Genomic DNA, 21,118 nt, shown 5'->3' with positions numbered 1-21,118 from the left:
GCTCCTGCCAGGGGAGGACAGCTGGGGGGGCTGGGCTCTGCTTCCAGGGAACAGGGATGGAACAAGAAGAAATGGCCTTGAGTTGTTCCAGGGGAGGTCAGGGTGGGTATTAGAGGAAATTTCATGAAAAAGGTGGCCAGGCATTGGCACAGCTGCCCAGGGCAGTGGTGGAGTCTCCATCCCTGGAGGGGTTCAAAAGCTGCCTGGGTGTGGCACTTGGGGACATGGATTAGTGGCAAATTTGGAGGTTCTGGGGGAATGGTTGGACTCCATGGTCTAAAAGATCTTTTCCAACCTCAATGACACTGGAATCATTCAGCCCTATTGCTTGCTTGCTCTTTATGGGCAAGAACACAGCTCATGGCCAAGTTCTGCTAAATCATTCACAACTGATTTTTTTTCCCTCCTTTCTCTTTGTTTCCAATCCACATGCTATTAATTCAGAGCTCACTCTAGCCTGAGGTGGAGCATCTAGACTGCCTAACTACAGATTGTGAAGCAGCCACCATGGGGCTGGCCATGGTTTTAGCAGGAGCTGAGGAATGAGCACTGACGAGGGCCTGACCTCTGTAGGTGCCCAGGCTGGGGGGTGTCTCCTCCCCAGCACAAAAACCCCTCAAATGGGCTCCTCTGGCATCCCACATCTGTCTGCTGAGTCAGAGGACAGTGACAGGCTCCAGCTTTTCTCACTTCTGGGCCTCTGCACAGCAGATGTCCCACTGAAATACAGATTTTGGAGTTCACTTGAGTTAGCAATATGAATTAAGCATTCAAAGTTTAGCTTGTAGAATTATGTGTTGAATTTTAACCTTTTTGCTTAAGAAACCTCTGCCATGGTACAAAGGGCGTAGGAAGATGCAGATTTCTGAAGCTTCTTGCATAAAGAGCAATACTGTGAGAAGACTGAGGAACACAAGAACCTGGAATGAAGGGGCTCCTCTGCCTCCAGGCTGATCAAAATCGACAGGTGTACTCAAGTAAGCACCAAGGGACCAAAGTTCAAAAGTCCAGCCGTGAGGAAGACCACGGCCTTCAGCCTCAGAGACCACCAAAGCCCCTGTGCAAGCCCCACTGTGGACAGTGCATGCTCACAAGGGCGTGGGTCTGATTACCCTGCAGGTGGGGCCGGGGTTGGATATGCATGAAAGGTTGTGCCATGCAATGTATACAGAACACCTTTGTGGGTAAAGACGTGGCTCAGAGCAGGGCCCAGGTTTTCACAAGAGCTGTCCTGCTGTGCTGGGTGCTGACCATCCATACCCACTTCATAACTCCATCGGGGTGTGGAGTCTCTTATTCCTGCATCGCTTCAGCAGCGCGGGGAGAGACGCGAGCCACGGGTCTGGTGGGGATCCCAGAGAGGGGAGGCTGGGCTGGCTCACAGCAAGCACTGGGAGGGACAGAGGGACAAAGGTGAGAGTCAGGCAGGTCTGCTGTGGGGTGAGCAGGGATATTGTAAATCAGAAACAATTCCAATGAAGGGGAGAGAGAATGATGCGTCTGACTCCATCATCAGCAGGCTAAGGAATTACTTTATTATACTATACTGTGTACATTTCATCTGAACTGAATCTGCCATGCACTCCCTCTTGCTCACAACTGCACCCAGCTCTGATTCTCTCATAACTGTCCCATGACAGTCCCACACACACACAGGTTGTTTTGTTCCCTGATAGGCCAAGGGAACAAAACATCCTCGCTTTGGGTAAACACTCCCCATATTGCATTCTTCTGTGGCACAGCACAGGCACAGCAAGTGAGATAAGAATTATTTTCCTTCTCTGCTTGTCTCACAGCTTCTCTCTGTTCAGAGGCACGTGAGTACCACGCAGGGATGCCCAGAGCAGTGTTTGCTCCTGTGAGAGGTGTGGGCAGAGGCTGTCCCAGAGCAGCCCTCGGGCCCCTGTCTGCCACACCTCCCGGCTAGATGGTGACACTGGGGGGTGACAGTGCCCCTCTGCCCTGGCTCCACAGAGTCCCAGCTACCAGTGGAGGCACAACACGGAGCAAAAGGACCACAGCAGCAGCACGGGCCTGGGGGCACTGGGTTACTTTGTTTGATGTTACACTCCCCCAGCCCCAGGGTCCCAGGCAGCGAGCTGGGGGCAAACAACAGCTGATAAAGGCGGGCAGGTGTCAAGGGAGGATACAATGTTCACCTAATGGGGAGAACTGGGGTGGAACACAAGGTAGGGAATACCATGTATGAACTAGTGAAGGATTTCGAGGGAGGAAAACTGCTTGGGACCAGAGGGGTTAACAGCTGGACGTGCGGGGGGAAAGGGGTTTGAAACTTGGCAGGGAAGTATCTCAGTAATAACAGATGAACTGACACCTGGCTCAACTGAATAACAAAGGCAGGTCTGTGTCACTCTACAACAGGGGGAGAAAAACCCAAAAGGACTACCAAACCACAAATCAAACAATAAACCTGCCAAATTAAAACATACTACAACACCTGCCCCAACCAGGCTGGGCAAATGGACAAAGTCCCAAAGCAACCCCATGTCATGGACATATTTTATGAAAAATCCCTTTGCCATTATCTTTTCTCCTGAGAAGCTGAGAGGCCTCAGAAACAAAATGTAAACAAGAATTATCTGCTGCTGGGGAATGCAACAGGTGGATCTGTGATTGGTCTCATGTGGTTTTTAATTAATGTCCAATCACAGTCCAGCTGTCTTGGACTCTGGTCAGTCACAAGATTTTATTATCATTCCATTCTTTCCTATTCTTTTCTAGCCTTCTGATGAAATCCTTTCTTCTCTTCTTTAGTGTAGTTTTAGTATATCATTTTCTTATAATATATATCATAAAATAATAAATCAGCCTTCTGAAACCTGGACTCAAGATTCTCATCTCTTCCCTTGTCCTGGGACCCCTGCAAACACCACTACAGCCTGACCTTCAGTTCTGCAGCCTCTTCCCCCAACCTTGTTTGCAGGCTCATTTTGAGGGGCAAAAATGCAAGAAGTGAGATTTCCAGGTGTGCCCAAAGGAGGTGCAGTTTGGGAAAGTGTGGGCAGTGGGTGAGGAATGAGGAGAGCTGGGTGTGCTCTCTTTCACACAACAGCAGCTGGCTCAGATTGCAGCTTCCTCCCACCCCCTATATCCCCAATACCAGCAACCACAGGCTGAGAACTGAAATAGTTAAGTCCACTCCAGTTAATAGCTGTTCCTTAAATTTAGCCATTCCTGGCTTATTTAGCAAGGCTTTTCCTGCTGTTTCTATTGATCAGGAAAAAACCCTCAGTAGTAAAGTAGTGCTAAACCAGATTTGTTTCCACACTGGAAAAAGTTATTTTCCATGCTGTGTCCAATTTCAGGTTGTTATTTAGCACCTTCAAGTGGTTTTCACTGTTCCATTGCCTTCAGTGGGGTTGGGTTGTTCTGGGTGGTAACAAGCACTGTCATCCTGGCAAATTGATGGAATCTGGTGATCAAATTAAATTAATGATGAAAGCTTGTGCTCATGGTGCAATCAGACAGCTCTGATTTGCCCCAAAAGTAATCAAGTATTTCTCAAATGTCTGCCAGACCAACATTCTGTTAATGCTTTCCTTATTGTTACCAGAGAAAATACTCTTGTCAATAAGGCACCTCCTGCCTCTCTTTTCCCTCCATGGTTGAGCCAGAAGTGATAAGAGAGCCCAGGCTGTACATTTTCCTCCATTTGTCTCAAGCAGAAATGCCAGACTCTGTGGTTTGTAGACTTGCAATATTGTCTTCCTAGGCCCTGCTCCTTATTTTTCTGTGAGGCTGGAGCTCTGTGAAATGAGGTTGATGGAGCTGCACAGGTAGCCTTGGGAAACAGAGATCAGTGCAGAGGGGAACAAGGCATGGCTGAAGGGATGCTGCACTGATGACTCTGAGATTCCTGACTGGGCTTGTTTTCATAGCAATGCTTCTTCCTGCAGATGATATGAAGCTTCTTGGAAGGTAATTGTGGGTTTTTTTAGCCCGTGGGGCTTTTTGCTAAGACAAATCAAATGTAGTAAATGTAGTCTGGGAAGCCTCAGCAGGGTTTGCAGTAGCATTGTTTGCCACTGGACAGCTTTGCACCGTGGTAATAATTACAATTATTTTTCTTCTCTTTTAAAATCCCCTTCATGCCTGTGGTTTGCACGCCAGTTTAGGGAAAGCAAAAACAAACAATAGACTGACAGAACAATAATAAAAAAAACCCCAGCCCTGTGAAAAAATACTTCCAGAAGTGAGTGGGATAAAAAAAATGAGCTTAAGGTTCTGCAGCATCTTTTTTTTATGGGATGGGGACACCCCAAATTCTTGTCTAATTCCCTGAAACTGCACAGCAGAAAGATTAAATTATTTAGGACACTTAGAAAGTTTGTAGTAAAGTTTTTACTTCTTGCTCCATCTGCAAAGTCCAGAGACACTTTTCAGCAAACCTGATACTTTTCTGTAGCACCCTGGTTTTGGTTTCATCAACTGGAAAATCATTTCTGTAAGGGAATATTAAATGGGCCACAGCCATAGCTCTGTGCTCCTTTTCCCTGATGAAGCAGCAGCATTTTGGAAGCAAACTGAACAGATTGCAGAGGTTCAGGCACCTTAAATGCTTGGTAATTGGGCATGAGGTTTTGGGTTGAGCCAGGGCTTACTGTCAGCACCTGCTTGGTGCTGACATTTGGTGGTCCTGTTCTTCCTCCTCTCCAAAACTCATGTCCTGTGTGTGTTTTATTAACAACTGGCTGCAGACTCCTTTGACCTTTTTTGGGGGCTGTCCTGCCCCTGAAATGTCATTTTGGAGATAAATATCAACATCTCTGACCACACTCCAGACTTAGAGGAAAGGAACAGTGATGGAGAACGTTGAAGGGAATATAGGGAAGCAAACCATCTGCTCTGCTCTTGTAGTGCTCCAAATATTTGCTTCCCAAACTGAGAAATTAACATGAATCACAGCTTTATAGCAAGGAAATCTTTGAAATACTAAAATCTTCATGTTTAAAGTGGTCTGGCTCTGTCAGCTATTTCTGAGTTCTTTTCAGAGGAGGAAGGATCCCTGGGTGTAGAATTACTTAGAATGCTCCTATTTCCACTTAAGAAGAATCTAAAGTTTGATGTCTTTCACCAACAAGTGAAAGAGCCTTCTTGTAATGAATTTATGTATATATTTATAATTATTTTTTTTAAATGCCACTCTTATTTGTTTTGGAACACAAGGAAGAGTGAGGCTGTCTATTCTTGGGGTTCATTTCTGGCTATTACTGTTGTAAGTCACATAATGCTGTTGTTTATCTATTTGACACAGCTGTGCACAGTGAAGGGGAGCCCATATGAGATCCCAAATGACATTTTAGCTGAGGAAACTGCCCAAAATGGCAAGGGTACCACATGAACACTGATAGGTAAATCTAAGAGATGAGGTAAAATGTGATGAAGGATTTATTAAAGTATATTAGAGTATATTAAAGTCAACAGATTATTTCCACTGATTCAGAAGGGTCTGCAGTGGATCACTAGGAAATGATGTATTTTAGTTTTTTCCTGCCTTTATCTCTATTAAATGGAACCACATGTGAATTGTGTTATGACATTAATATAGCCATTTTAGGGCTCCCATATTTCAGGCAGGGTTTCATCTTTAAGGATTTCCTGGATGGAAAGATATGTGCACATGCCATGCAGCAATTGAAATAGTTTCTCATTTCACTGAAAAAAAAAAAAAACCCAAAAAAACTTGCAGAAATGACTAAAGTCTCCTATTTCTTCTGGGAGAGTGACTTGACCATATGTTGGCCATCTGCATATCATCTGGGAAGCTTGCCAATAAAATCTTTGTATTACCTCAGAAAATAATCTGCAGGCTCCAGAGGTTTCAGAGGGGCACTTGGAGAGTGGTGGTCGTGCTCTCAGGCAGCTCCTTGTCCCTGGCCTGGTGCTGCTCCTCCAGGTGGGAGTGGTGTCCCCCAGGTGTGTCACCTGCCAGCCTGGCATGGCTGCTCCTGGTGTGGCACAGTGTCCCAGCTGAGATGGTCACAATCCAAAGCAGCACCCCAGTTTCAGAAGGTTTCAAACCTGGTTTTATTCTAGCATGCCTGCTTTTTATGCATTTTACAGAACTTCAAAGTTTACATTTACTGGTCAGGAGAGCCAAACAAAGAGCTCATTGGAACAGGCAGTTGCAGGTTTCTCTTATTTATCCTTCTTTCTTTCTTGGTTTCTACATCAACAACCTTGGTAGAAAATTCTTTCAGGGGTAGCCATGGATTCTTCTATCAAACTTCTCTCTGGCTCACAGGAGTCACTGTGAAACCTCTTCCACAGCACAGGGCCTCTGCTGGAGGCAGGCAAGGGGCAGGATTTCATTTCCCTCTCCCAACCCTCTCTGATGTGACTGTGCAAGAGGCAGAAAATATTCATGTTGATTCTGAAGGACCAGAAAAACTCGAACTAGCCCATCATGCCAGACTGCCACTGGGGCTTCTTTGTCCCCAGATCAGGGATAATTTGCTGGTGAAGGGGAAGAATATCCCACCAAACCCTTTTCTAGCTGGGAAACTCCATTGGACAGGTCTAAGAGCTGTTATTGTGGGTGGCAGCCCAGAGCCCCCCGTGTGCCAGGCTCACCCCACTCGTGGGCAGTGAGGGGACCCTGCCCCTCTGCTCCCCTCTCAGGGGCTGCCTGCAGCTCTGGGGGCTCACACGAGTGAGAAACAACTGCTCACTTTTTAACATTTTAAAGATTTATTAAACCTTAACAGCAAATACAACAAAAGGACCAAATAAGGAAAAATTCCAGTGCTGGGAGCCCTCCCTGCTGTGACTGCCAGCCACAGGGCTCATCTTCAAAGTGGATGCTTCACCTTTGATACCTCTGGCCTCTCCTAAAGTCCTGTCAGTCGGCTCCTTCCCTGCTGTCCAGGGGTGGAGATCACTTTCTTACACCTTGGTTGGAGGTCAGGTGCTGCCACGAGCCAACCCTGCCCAAATGCCCTCCCCTTAGGCCATGCCATGATAACAATACTGGGGGGAGCACATTGCAGGAACATAACTGTGCAGCTACAAAACTCCTCTTAACGTACATCTGATGTTCACCCTTTAATTGTGAGAGCCAACCATCTCATTACTCAGCCACAACGAGCAGGTGGAGGACATGGAGCTGTTGGAGCAAGCCCAGAGGAGGCCAGGAGGCTGAGCTGGGAGAGCTGGGGATGCTCAGCCTGGAGAAGAGTGAAAAATAACAAGAGACTCTCGAGAGACATCTGAGGGGTGATGCCCAGGGGTGTCAGGGGCTGTGCATGTTGGGGCACCCAATGTACCATCAAGAAGAGCCCCTGGTAATCTTTGAGGTGGGTCCCCAAAGTGAAGAATTTGAGGAAGAGAAAACTAAAGTTAAAGCTAGAATCATGGTAGCTCTAGGGAAAACAGAGATCAGTGGGGACAGCCATCCAGAATCAGGGAAGGTGGATGAGAGCCCTCCTTTGAAACACCCAAAGATAAACCTACCCCTGTCATGGGCAGATACAAACAAGAGCCCAGGGGCACCACTGAGCAACAGGAAATGTTATTATTGTGGAGAGATGGGACACATAAGAAGGAATTACAACATGGGGAGACCAAATTGCAGCCTTTTAGTACTTGAGGGGGGTCTGCAGGGAAGATGGCTCAGGCTTTTTAGCAGGGCCTGTTGTGGCAGGAGAAGGGGTGGTGGTTGTAAACTGAAAGAATGTAGATCTAAACCAGATATAAAGAAGATCTTTGCTTTTTATGCTGAGGGTGGGAGGCCCTGGCACAGGGTGCCCAGAGCAGCTGGGGCTGCCCCTGGATCCCTGGCAGTGTCCCAGGCCAGGCTGGGCAGGGCTGGGAGCACCTGGGACAGGGGAAGGTGTCCCTGCCATGGCAGGGGTGGCACTGGGTGGGTTTTAAGGTCCCTTCCAACCCAAATCATTTTAAGAGCAAGGAAGTGCACTGCAGGACTGTTGTGTGTATTCCTGTTCTTGTGCTATCCCAGGAGCTTGGCACCTTTGAAAAATACCTGTTAGAATCTGGACACTGGCAAAATAAAAGCTGAAACAGCAGAGGTTGTACAAAGAGAGGAAAGAATTGTTCATGGAGTGCCAAGATTCAGCACTGCCTGTGTGTGTGTGCCCACCTGTGGTGTCCCCAGTGGTGTTTTACATTGTGACCTGCCAGCTGTTGCCTTTGTAAGTCTGGGGACTTCACTCATTGCCTTTGGCCAGAGCCTGCCAAAAGTGACTGGTGACTTTCTCATCCCCACAGTTAGAAAAGCACATGGTGATTCAAGTGGTTTGCAGCTGGCCCAGGAAGCAATTATTTCCCTCCAACTATTAAATGTACTACAAAAACAGAAGATTATATTTCTGGTTGGCAGTGAACAACTGCTTGCTGTGCATTCTTGGTTTTGGAAATGAGGTGCCTGTGGCAAATCTTCTACAGGTACTACAGGGGTAACTGGGATTTTGGAGTGCAGTAGCCACATGCACTCCATGTGTTTCCTGCTGGGTTCTGGAGATCACTGACTGTGTGGGGAGCACTGTCCAGAAGAGCAGCAAGGTTGGAGCTCAGGAACAGAGAGAAAAAAATTGCTCCTGGGTTTGCTAAGGGAATCTGTTGTTAATGATTTTGTTTTCCAGGCCTGAGTTGTGCAACCCAGAGGCATGTCTTGGAGTTGAATAGATCACTGGATGTGGACCAGTGTTGAATTGGTCTGTTTAGTGTGTTTGTAGAGTCACTTATGGCCATGGAATGGTCTAATTCATCTTAAAATTCTCTGTTGAACTATATTATGATTTAATGGTTTTCTTGCATTGGCCTTGAGTACCATTGAATGTCACACCCAGCCAGGGAGTGAGCTGGAGGCTGCAGGTCCTCACCAGGAGTGTGTCCCACCGTGCTCTGAGAGGCCTCTTTGCTGTAGCACTGGCATGGAGGTCATTTGTGCCCTGTAAAATAGAGCCCCACAGAGTCACAGCTTGGCATGTCACAAGTTCTTCCTCTGTCCCTTGGTTTGGTTTTACAAATCTCCTTCTGCTGCTCCAGTAATCCTTTCCATCATGGGTTTGACACTGTCCTCATCTCAAAGGGGCCTCGTTCAGTCTTTACCAAAGCAGCCAGAGCAGCACCACAGACACTGCTGGCTCTTCTAGAGAACTTGGAAAAAGTCATTTTACCTTCCATCAAATCCTCCCTTCTCTCAGCAATTCCTAAAGGCTTTGGTTGGTTTCTTTTTGCTGTTTTCCAGAGAATTTGAGCGATGAGCTTGGAAAACTGTGACATGTTTAGAGGTAGTTTGCTATAGCCATTAAGGTGTTAATGCTAGCACTTGTTTGATCCATCAGGATAAACTTGGATTTTATGGGCTTTGGGTGTGACATTAAGCAATCAAGTAGGAAAGTACAGTATATGTTTTAAATTTCCACAAAGCAGGTGATATGTGGAAAAGCTAAGAATGATTTATTTGTGTTTCATCCTACTAACCTGAAATTGGGATAAAATTTCCATTAGTCTCTAGGAGGACAATGACTCTGTCACAGAGCATTCCTGAGACTGTCTCTACACTTGAATTCCAGTGAGTTTTCAGTGGAGACAATTTGGTGTGTGGCAGGTGAAAGTTACATACTCCATCTTTGCCATGTGCAGGTTTTATCATCTGTGTGCTGATGACATTTCAGATGTGACCCTGGGGGGATTCCTGCACTGACAAAGGTCCCCTCAGTGGCAGTAACTGCTCAAACTAAATACATTGAAGCAAATTTTTTGTGCACATATTTTGCTGATTTCTGCACCCTGTGTCAATACCTCATGCAATCTTTACCCAGAAAAGTTGAGTCACTAAGGCTAATAACAATTCCAGAGTGTTTGATTGGATGTATTCTCTGCTGTGATAGATGAACAGCAATGAAAGCAAAGCCTCTTTCTCATCAATTCCAGTTACAAAGAAGCCTTATTTATAAATCATATTATAAAATATATTACAGATAGAAGCTATAATAAAAGCTATGTCCATATATGTTGAAAAACAAATCCCCTTACTGTCATTGACAGCTTTTTTCCTTTTCCTTCGTTGCTTACACACGCTGTCCTCTCCTTGTCAGGGTCAGCTGCCATCTCTGGAGGTCCTTGGGTGGGTTTTGGTGCTTTGATTTCCTTGTCTGCAAGCCCCAGGTTGTGCTCCATCTCCATCATGATGAGGATGGCCAGGCAGAGGGGCCCTCAGAGGGCTCTGGGCACACAGCCCTGATGTGCCAGGGAGATGTGCTGCTGTGCAGAGGGACTGAGCCAGGCTGGGCAGCGCAGCAAGAGGAGCACAAAGTCCTGTCCCTGGGGAGGAGCAGGCCCAGGACACGCTGGGGGTGACCCAGGACAGGCCCTGGGGAGCACCAAGGGGACCAAGAGTCTCCAGAGGGTGAACTGTGCCCTGGGCTGTGCTGGGAGCACTGTCAGCCCAGCTCAAGGAGGGGATCCCTCCTTGCTCCTCAGTGGAGCTCATCCCTGGGCTGCTGGGTCCCCTTTGGGCTCCCCAGTGTGAGAGAGACAGGGACACACTGCAGAGAGTCAAACATGAGGAAGCATTTCTTTTCCTGCTTTTAAAGGTGAGTGAGGGTGACTGAGCACCAGGACAGGTTGCCCAGGGAGGGGCTGGAGTTTCCCTCCTTGGGGATGTTCAAAAGCTGCCTGGACAAGCAGGTCCAGTTGGATGGCTGCCAGAGGGCTCTGCTGACCTCACCCACTCTGAGGTTCTGCAAAGTGGGAGCTGCAGTCCAGAGCAGCTGTTTGTTGGATTTCTGGCTCTCCTTCCCTTCCCTTCCCTCTGCTCCCACTCCCCTTGACCATGGTAAAATATAATTTTTCTGACCAGCTGGACTTCCTGGTATGGAAATGATCTTGTTTCCACGTAAGAAGTAGTGTGATTATTGGCATGTTTTTAGTATAGATCTCATGCCTTGTGAGGTGACCTGGAACAGAGGCCAGACAATGTTACAGGAATAAAGTAGGGATTTATTCAAAGGCCTTCACAGGACACCCCTTGGGCAGTACAAGAGCTGAGGCTACACCCAAGATGGACAGCGGGTCACACTTGTAAAGTTTTCACACTTTTATCAGTTTTGGTCCATGTCCATGTTGGGGTTAATTGTCCAATTACAGTCCCAGGTTCTGCAGTCCCATCCTCCCAGACTGCTCTCCTCAATTTGCTGTTGTTTGCACTTTTGGGGCCTTTTTGTTGTTTGCACTTTTTGGGCCTGAAGCTGCAGCGGTGTCCTTGGTTCTGGGGCTGGAAAAGGATTTTCTGTGTGACTGAGCTGGGAGGAGAATTTGCTAACACTTTATATGGAGCTCAGAGTTATGTACTAATGCAGTACAGAATATGGAAAATGTGAAAGCTAAAACTTATGGCATCAAATCAACAACAGTTTGTTAGAGTTATGAGAATTTTGAAAAAAAATGACGGAACCTAAACCTTTACCTAGTAAAAGAAGGAGCCACATTCTGAAATCCCTTATAATGTATTGTTCTTCCTTCTCATTCTCCTTTTTCATAATAACTGAGTGGCTACAGATTCCTGAGCCAAGAAATCTGGCTAAAAGACACACTTGCATATATTTACAAGAATTCAAGCTTATATCAGACATGCCAATTGATGTGCCTTATAAAAGAGAAGGAACACAACAACTTTCTGTCATCATTAGGGCTCTTTCTTAGATTAATCCAACAACTATATCTATATATATATATAGATCTAGCATGAACAAAAATTTCTGTCAATATCTGACCTTAGTTGTGAGTTCTGGGCTTTAGTCTGATTATTAGAGTTTTAAAAAAATAAAACCTTTATATGGCTTGAGCCCCTTTGCAGTGTGGTCTGTATCAACTTTTCCTGCCTAGAAGATTTTTGTAGCCCTCACCTGTGTTTAGAAATAAACCAGTAAATAACTGTCTTCTCAATTAGATCTGCATGGGGAATTAGAAAATTCCTGATTTCCTGATTATGAATTCATGGCCAGAAAAATCTGGTTGTGAAAGCTAAAGAGCACTGGAAGGGACCCTGGTGCAGGCAGGTGGAGGGAACATGGGAGATGTGGGTTAGCCCTGGAGTGCTCCTGTGGGAGCTATGAATAGCAGTTGGATAAAGGGAAAACACTAAAAATAAGGAAGTAGGACAGAAGAAAAAAACAGTAAGGGAGCAAGGGAGAGACACTGTAAGTACAGAACAGAGGAGGTAAAAAACAAGAGCTGGAGTCTGGCAAATAAAAAGTCTTCAGTGTCAGGCACGTTTTCTGGGTCTGCTCCTTCCTTGCTCTCCTGGGAGTTTAACCAAGAAGGGTTTTCCTTCTGTGCCATCTTGGATACCTCAAATTTAAGACAAAGAACTTCAAGAACAAGAGAAAGAAATCTTCTGTTGCCTTGAGCTTCAGCCATCTCTTTCTGAGCCTTTAAGCCTTGATACAGCATGAGATGAATTTTTTTCCTCTGGTTGCTGCAGCACTTGGACATTCCTGCCTGAATTCAGCCTTGGAGATGGTTCTGGGAGCTCCTGCAGCAAGAAAGGGCAAAGAATTCATTGCTTGGAATGGTTTGCTTCAAGATGTACATGTGAGACATACATTCATCTTTTGCTGATCTTTCCTTTCTTCCTCAAAGTCCCAGATATGTCTTCCTGCTTTTGGGCTCTGTACATGCAGTACCCTTGGCAGCAGGAGAAGAAAGGCTGAAGAGTTGATTCCTACAGATATGTCTGGGAAAAAAAAATCTGATTTTTATATTCCAAGGCATGGGTACATTTAGGTTTTAAGTATATATGTATGTCATGCCCCTGGGAGGTACTGCTTGGTGGCAGAATGACCAAATCCCCTGAAGGTGGATGCTGAGAGAATGACTAAAAAATGTCCTTATAACCTTGGGTCCATGTTTGCACGTGGAATAACCTACATAAATTCTTGTCCTGATTGTTGTTGAATATGTGAAAATGGAGTTAAACCCAAACCCTGCATTTTTAGCCTGATACTTTGGCTGTGCTGAATGCTGGTGATGTCCCTGTGGGCAAAGCCAAGCTCCAGTCCCTCCCTGGCCTAACCAGTCCTGTTTTAGTGGCCACTTGGGTGCCTTGGGGGCAGGTTTTATGGTGCTGGTTAACCAATTCTGTAGACTGTCATTAATATGATCCTTCAAATAAAAGCTCAAACCCACAGGAATCCAGAATTCATCATAAAACACAGCTTTATTGCTAAAAATGCCTAATCAGTGCCAATCTCCCTGGTTGTCTGCTCCCTGAAATAACATCCAACTTGTAGTAATATTAACCCCATTATGACTGTCCATTAAATTTTAAGAGGAGTAAATTCAACCTTCAGAGCTCTCTATTTTGATAACTAGAGACATGGGGCAATTTGAAATATGCACTTGAGAAGCTAATGAAAGACAAAAGGCTTGCTGTGTTTCTGACTTGGCTTAACACTTGGGGTTTAACATCAGGCACTGGCAGATGGTCTGGAAGATTCTGCATTTGCACAAAGCACAGTAGTGACAGCAGGAATTCAAGTGTGGCTTGCAGGTTTTGAAGGTTGGCACACAGTTAGCAGCAGGTGGGGGCCTTGGCTTTGGAGATATCTTGCGTTTAGCATTTTTCTGGAAGACAAAAACATGAGAATCATAGACAGGTGAAGTGAGGGTGGTGAAGAGCAGGAGGCTCTGGGGGAAGGAGCAGCTGGCTGTGGCAGTGGGAGCTGTGCTAGCAAGGCAGAGGCATGGTGGGGCTGGGGAATGGGAAAGGGTGCCTTGAGAGCAACCTTCTGAGCAAAATGACAAACCTCATTTTGACCATGACCGGATGGAGCTTTGGAAAGGGTCTCTAGGAAGGAGAGAGGCAGCAGTGAAGACAAGCACTACTGGCAGCAGTACATTTATACAGCACTTCTTACAGGGCCAAAATGTGCTCAGATGGAGAAGTTGTCAATAAAACCAATTAAGATGTCATGTTTGGATCTCCCAGCTTTTCAGATGAGTGAAAGCTCACTGTCAGTCTCGTTAGCTGAGCTGAGGGAGCAGAGCAGTGACTTGGCAATGCTCCCCTCCCTCTGTGGGAATCCCCCCCTGCACACACAGTTCAGGGAGGGGGAAAGGCCTCTCAGCCCACCAGGAGTGCAGCTTCTCTGCTGGGGACGTGGAAAGGTGGAAATTTTGGGTTGCTCAGCACGTGCCTGGGACCTGGGAGGGATCTCTGGAGCCCAGTGGCTGCAGGGACCCTGTGCACTTCTGAAACTCAGAGTTGTGGAATTCTTTGGGTGAGAAGGGATTTGAAAGGCCATCTCATCCCACCCCTTGCCACAGGGACACCTTCTGCTATCCCAGGTGGCTGCAAGCCCCATCCAACCTGGCCTTGGACACTGCCAGGGATGGGGCAGCCACAGCTTCCAATTTTCTTTCCACCGTTGTTGTTTCACACCTATTTTTACAACATTTAGAGCTTTTAACTGTAATTAATATGTAAATTATTTAAATCAGGGAATAACAGTAAAAGCCTTTGAAATGAATGCACCAGGAGAAACTCTAGAAGTAACAAACTGTTCTAATCCAACAAAGGTTTTTGAACAACCACCTACCTTGGAAGATTTCTTGTTCTCTGCCTCTTTCCTGCTGACTTTCTGGGATTTTCTAGTTAAATCTTCAATGAGAATAGCAGAGGAAAATGTGGAATCAGTTTTACAGAATGTTATTTCGATGAGATAATCCCGTTTTTGTGTGAGAGGAGGCAGATAACCTGCACTGCCACCTCATTGCTGCATGTTTTGCAGTGATGTTCATCTCAATTCAGTGTCTGAACTCTGTCACTGCTGCTTGTGCAAAGCAGAAAAGCAACTGATATTTGTATTTTAGGAGGGTTTTTTACACATTGTTTGGTAGATGCAAACTGAATTATTTCAGAGAAATAAAATTAAAGGTCTCTGTGAAAAAGATTGGGGTGTTCATGCATAGTAGTCACATAAACAAAAATAGGAAAAATCTTTAGAATTCCAAAATTTCTTCTGTTAAAATGTTGTACTACATGTATAATTTTGGAAGGAATTAACAAGTGTACACTGCTTTCCACAAGCAAAACTCTGCTGATTTGGCACATACTCTGCATCTGTGATGCCACTTTTCATTCTGCAGTTCTTTGTTCCTTTTCCCCCCTTGATCTCATTTCACATAATGTTACTTGCAAAAGTGTTTCATTCACATGCCTGTAACTTTGCTCCCTCTATATATTTGTCACCATATTTAATTTTAGATATTTATGACTGTGTAAATTCCATTACTTGTTTTGGGCTCTAACACAGCAAGAATGTTAAAGTGTGAGACCCTTCCAGCTCACCAAGCTATTGTGGTAGTTTTGATACCTTTATTCTGGGTGTGTGAGTTCTGTAATAAGCACTACCTGTATGTAATGGATGATTGAGATAAAAACCATCCATATCTCCACTGGTGAATGGTGGCTCCTTATCTATTCCAGGATCTTCTATCAGTATATTTTTAAATATTTTCTAATTGCTAGGATTTAATGAGTTGCAGAATGAAGAACAAATATTTTGAGCTGGTTTGGGGTGGTTTCATTTCTTTTTCTTGTACCATTATAAATTAGGGTTGTGCATCTCTAAGCAGTGGGGAGAAATGTGTCACAGCTCAGCCATGTCAAAAGCATGGGCTCACTTCTGGGAGAAGATGGAGAAATCAGCTGAAGGGATTGTATTTTATAGCCCCAATTTTAATTGGGACATAAAATTTATGGGAATTGTGAGAGTGGAGGCATCAAGGATCACAAGGACCACAAAATGGTACAGCTTGGGAGGCTGCAGAACAGCACAAGCTCTGCTAAACTCTCAGTTAAACAACACTGAGTTAACTCAGGATTCAGAGGTTCAGATTTCTTTGGAAATGCATGTGTGGGGCAACTGTTTCTCCTTAAAGATATGCTGTCCTGAGCAAGAGCATGGAGAAAATGCAGGAAACAACGTAAGAACCAGAGTGCTTTAAACTAAAGCCCTAAAAACATGCAGAAAGAAGCTAAACAAGAGAGGGTTTATTTTTTTAATTATTAGCATTTGGACAGAGTTATGAATGTTCTGTAGCTGATTATCTCCAAACACCTGTGAGTTTCTTGAGAGAAGAAGTTGGTGTAAATTACATGGAAAGAGTTAAGGCAGACATGAGGAAAGAATTTTGTGAAAAAAAGAGTTGAGCATCACCCTAAAGAGGCTCTTCCCAAATAGGACAGGTGGTCATTTGCCAATAACTGTAGAGACAGAGTTGGTCCTGTCTTGGACAGAAAAATTGATGACCCCTGGCTCTCCCTTGCAGTGCTCTTTTCTTCCCCTGTTTAAAGGCCAGGTAAACTGAGGTTATATTAATACCTGTTAATACTGTTGATTTTTCTACCACAAGAGCAGACCCTTAAAGCCCTCACATTATGGGTTTTTTTTTTTTCTCATATGCATAAGATTTTCTATGCAAGGTTATTTTCCATATTAGCATAAGACCATTTCCCTTCAAGGCTCACAGTGTGAAACCTGTAAAACTGAAATGAATTGTATTTTTTTTTCCCCTCTAAACTGAGGTTTACCACACTGTCATTCTTTGGTTCTGCAGCCACCACAGTTCTGTGCCCTATGAAAGTTGGGGCAAATAATTCAGGCTAATCAATAATTCAAGCAAAGTTATCCAAATAATTCAGAATAATCAAAAGCAGTGCTTCCTGCAAATCTTGTTAATTTGGCACTCACCTACTATGGAGATGGGTGGAAGATCTGAGAGGTCCATTTTGCTCCTCCTGGACACGTTGCATTCTGTCTTCTCCTCAACGACCAAGTGGGAATCAGCAGCCCTGAACAGGCTGTAGCAGAGCAGGAGGCTGAGGAAGAGGTTCTTTCTTGCCATCGTGGAGAGGAAAAATTCCATTGTCATGAAAACCAAAGTTGGTCAAAACCTGTGGAAGTGATGCAGGGATATGAATCTCTCCAATGGTTTTCTGTCACGTTGTGCAGCTTTAGCAACAAATCTCGGACAATTATTTTATTTCCAGCAGTTTGCCTCTGGTCCTGGAATACCTAAGATTGTAGTTGTAAGAGTGGAACAATGCAATCTCAAATACAACTCCCTGAGATGTTATTTTTTCCTAATTCTTTTCTCAAAAGGTTTATTTCCCATAACATGTGAAGGTCCTCCCCACTGAGCTTTATAATGGTTATTATATGGCCAAGGGCAGAAACTCAACCACATCATTAATTTTTTTCCTAGGAGTTCTTGTCTACAAAAATGTGCTAGAAAACATAAAAGAATAGTGACAATTTAAGCCTTCCCTACCCAAACTGTGATTCCTGTAAATTTTCTGGTCTTAAAAAGAAATCACGAAGTAATATCTTGTTTTATTTCACCTCCAAGTGGCTGCTCTAATCCCATATAAATCACAGCCATAATTCATGTGAGTTATAAAAGGCCAGTGCTGTGTAGTGTTTATGTGCCTTGGGGTTATACACTGAATAACTTCCCAGATGTGGCAAAGTCTGGGATTTGGGGATACTCATGGAGACACCTGAGCTGTGCCATTCACCTGAGGTGACAGTCCCTGCAGGGTGCACAGAGCGTGTCACCGGCCTGCACTCCTTTCCTTGTACCTTCTTATATTTCAAAGCTGTTTTTTATTTCCACGCACATCACTTTTCTACAGTGTCAGGGTTCTGAGAGCCTTGTTCCCCCAGAGGCACTGTCAGTCTCCAGATTTATGGGTGGCTTTGTGTCAGTGAAAAGCTGCTGGATGCAGTAAAAAGAGCAAGTGGAACCAAGTGTTTTGGGCCAATTCGTCTGGTTGTAATGACTTCATTACTGGGGAGTTAAAAGATGAATATTTTCTGTCTTGGGAGGGCTTCAATCTGGTCACTGCTGCTGCACCAAGTCTGTTCTACACCTGCTTTTGTAGCCCCATGGACCCACTCCTCCCTGGGAGATGGTCACTACCCTGCTTCTCATTCCCAGTGCTTGGGATCAGTTCTGGAACTGTCGGTTCTGCACACCGTGTTCCTGTGCCAAAGCAGTGCTGGGGGCATCGAGGCTGCTGCCACTGGTGGCTGTGGCTGTGCCATGAGGGCACTCACCTCTGCTCTGGGGCCAGGCTGGCAGCTGGGGGATCAGCCTGGAGAAGACAAGGCTCCAGGGAGCCATGAGAGCCCCTTCAGCCCTTATCAAAAAGAGGGAGAGCAACTTTTTATCCAGATAGAGAGTGATAGGACAAAGCTGAAAGGTTTTAAACTAAAAGAGAGAGATTTAGATTAGAGACAAAAGTTCTTTACTCAGACAGTGCTGAGGCCCTGGCACAGGGTGCCCAGAGAAGCTGTGGCTGCCCCTGGATCCCTGAAGTGTCTGAGGCCAGCTTGGATGGGGCTTGGAGCAGCCTGGGGTAGTGAAAGGTGACCCTGTCCATGTTGTAACTGGATGGGCTTTAAGGTCTCTCCCAGCCTAAACCATTCTGACAATCCATAATTCACTCCTGGATGTGTCTGGGCTCCATTGGGATTTGCAGGGATGTATGTGCTGGATCCTTTGTGGTTTATACATCTGCTTGAGCTGCAACTGAAAGAAATGTATCAGAGCCTGGAGTTTTACAGGGGAGGATTAACCTCTGGGGAGGCAGTGCTGCTGTGTCTGAAATGCTGCACAGCTGGAGTCATTCAAAGCAGATGTGAAAGTTCAGACCCTGGCTGGATCAGAGTCATGGCTGTGGGTAGGAGTCTCCTTTGAATGAGTTGATTCGAATTTTATCATACCAGATGTGAAGAGCCTTTGATTTGATTCTGAATCTGAGAGGAGAAAGTGCATCTTGTTTAGAAGACTCTAAAAAATCCAGTAACCAAAAGGAACAAGTCCTGCCATGGGAATTTTATGTTATCATGGTAAAATTGAATTTGTAGTTAGTGCAGTTTAGTAAAGTAACAAGGTGACACTTCAGTGTTAATTCTTTACCTACTCTGATCTTGCAAACTCTTGTACAGAAGCTCAGCCCTCGCCTGTGGCAATTGCCATTTATAGTGGGAGTATGTGAAAATATTTGCTAGGTCAGGATCCTGCTTTTTCTTCAGAGGAGTTGCCCTTTTATTTGCTCTTCCCCATCTCCTTTTACAAAAGATGTCCAAACTTCACTGAGATTTCTTGATGCTTCCTGAAAACTGCTCTAACACATACCTATGTGTGTAAGTAACCATTAGGCCATTACCATTCAGCTCACAATTGGAACTTCTTTTCATCTAACAGATTTCACCAACCTGAGTATCCCTGGTGATGTTCATGTTCTAGGCAGATGTTTACAATTCATATAAGAACTTAATAATGACTTGTGTGCCCAAAAGCTTGTCTGTGTTTTCCAAATATACAGTTGGTTAAATATAATATATTGCCTAAAAACCTTAGCTTGCTATACATTAAAGTTTCCTGATTTTTCAGATCTAGGCTTAAAGGAAGAAAGAAATTGTTTACAGTGAGAGTGATAAAACACTGGCATAGGTTTTCCAGGAAGGTGGTCATGCCTGATCCCAGAAAACATTTAAGGTCAGGTTGGAGGGTCTTTGAGCAACCTGATTTAGATGAAGATGTCCCTGCTCATGGCAGGGGAGTTGGACTAAATTACTTTTAAAGGTCATTTCTAACCCAATCTATTCCACAATTCCATGACAGAGGGCTTGTCTGTGGCAGGTGGATGGAGACATTTGGGCTCTAATTCTTACCCTGCTCTGAGCTGGAATGACAAGAGCAAGCTGTGAGCTGGAAGCTGTTTTGCTTTGCACACACTGGTGTTCATGCTGCAGATTTTAGTTTTTAAAGCAACTTTTTAGCCTCATTGCAGGATATGCTCTGTAAGGTACCAGTGGTGTTCAGGTCAGTGCGTGGTGCCCACCTGGAATTTTGGCTGGCACGAAGCTGCCTGATGAACACCACATTGGCCTGCCCCCAATGTACCATTTAAACAAGCTTCCACCCCAAAATGTTGTTTATGTTGTGTTTCCTTGTCCTTAGCAAAATTGCCAATGGATGTGATTTTGTCTGAGCAAACAGTAAAATTTTACAGCTGACATCTGTTTACTTCAAACAGCAACACCTGAATCATGGCTGGGGTGGAAATGCAAACCTGGCTTGTTTGTACTCTGGTGCACATGGGGGTTTTTAATCACAGGCACTTGGGTGGTAGGGGTTGTACAGCCCTGAGGTGAGTGTTTGAACCTGGAAACTGCACATATTTGGGGAATATGCATTTGTTCTGCAAAACTCTATCCATTGGCTGGAAACACAACGCTCCCTGGAGCAACGGAGTCTGTGAGGGCTGAGCTCATGGAGGGATGAAGGAGGAGAAAAGTGGAATCAGAAGTGGAGTAAAAAGGTGCTCATGGCCCCAAACCTGCCAGAGCTCCAGCAGAGTTTGGACAATGCTCTCAGGCACAGGGTGGGATTGTTGGGGTGTCTGTGCAGAGCCAGAAGTTGCACTTGATGTTCCTTGTGAGTCCTTCCAACCTCAGGATATTCCATGATTCTCCGACTAATCTTGGGTTTCCTCTTTTGCATCATATTGCAAAATCCTTCCCTAAGTTTGTTTTCTTTTTCTGGCATTAAAGAGAGGTTTACTTTTTCTTTTTGCCCATTTTTTTCCTTCTGGGACTCATCAAAGGCTGATTAAAGCAATCAAACTATTTTCCTTACCTCTAGCTGTCTTCACATCTGTTTCTCTCTGAGCACTCACATTGAAAAGTTTATTTTCCTTTTGAGCCCCTAACAATTTAGAATAAATATCTTTAGTAGTGGAACTTGAGAGGAGGGTTCTGATTTCTCTAATGTTACTAAAATGAGCAAGGAGAATTTCAACACACAATTTTTAAATTTTTGGTTCTGGAGACAGTCTTGCCCAGCAATGAAATATAAGCAGTGAACTTTAGCTGCAGTTTAGCAAATTATGTAAGGAAATAGTTAACATGTTGCAGTGGCCTTGATTGTCAAGGGAATGACAGAATTTTATTTGAAACCAAAACAATGGCAGACATTTGAAAGTTTGTTGACTGTCATCAGAGATCACAGTACCCTTTTCTGTGCCATTGCCTCTCTGCTTTGGATTATTATATTC

The 21,118-nt window shown here is 44.8% G+C and overlaps 1 protein-coding gene across 1 annotated transcript; it reads right to left on the bottom strand.

Annotated features, from left to right (window-relative positions):
• Positions 1-13,434: 13,434 nt before the first annotated feature.
• ASIP (agouti signaling protein) lies at positions 13,435-16,923 on the bottom strand (the record flags this gene model as incomplete). The annotated part of the gene is made up of 3 exons (XM_084217920.1): positions 13,435-13,611; positions 14,586-14,647; positions 16,743-16,923. 3 exons carry the CDS (start codon positions 16,921-16,923, stop codon positions 13,435-13,437), a joined length of 420 nt encoding a protein of 139 aa, XP_084074046.1.
• Positions 16,924-21,118: the final 4,195 nt, after the last annotated feature.

This window comes from Fringilla coelebs, assembly GCF_963513975.1.
Source record: "Fringilla coelebs genome assembly, chromosome: 18".
NCBI lineage: Eukaryota > Metazoa > Chordata > Aves > Passeriformes > Fringillidae > Fringilla > Fringilla coelebs.
Note: the sequence above shows the minus strand (reverse complement) of the source record. Positions and strands in the feature narration are given on the sequence as shown.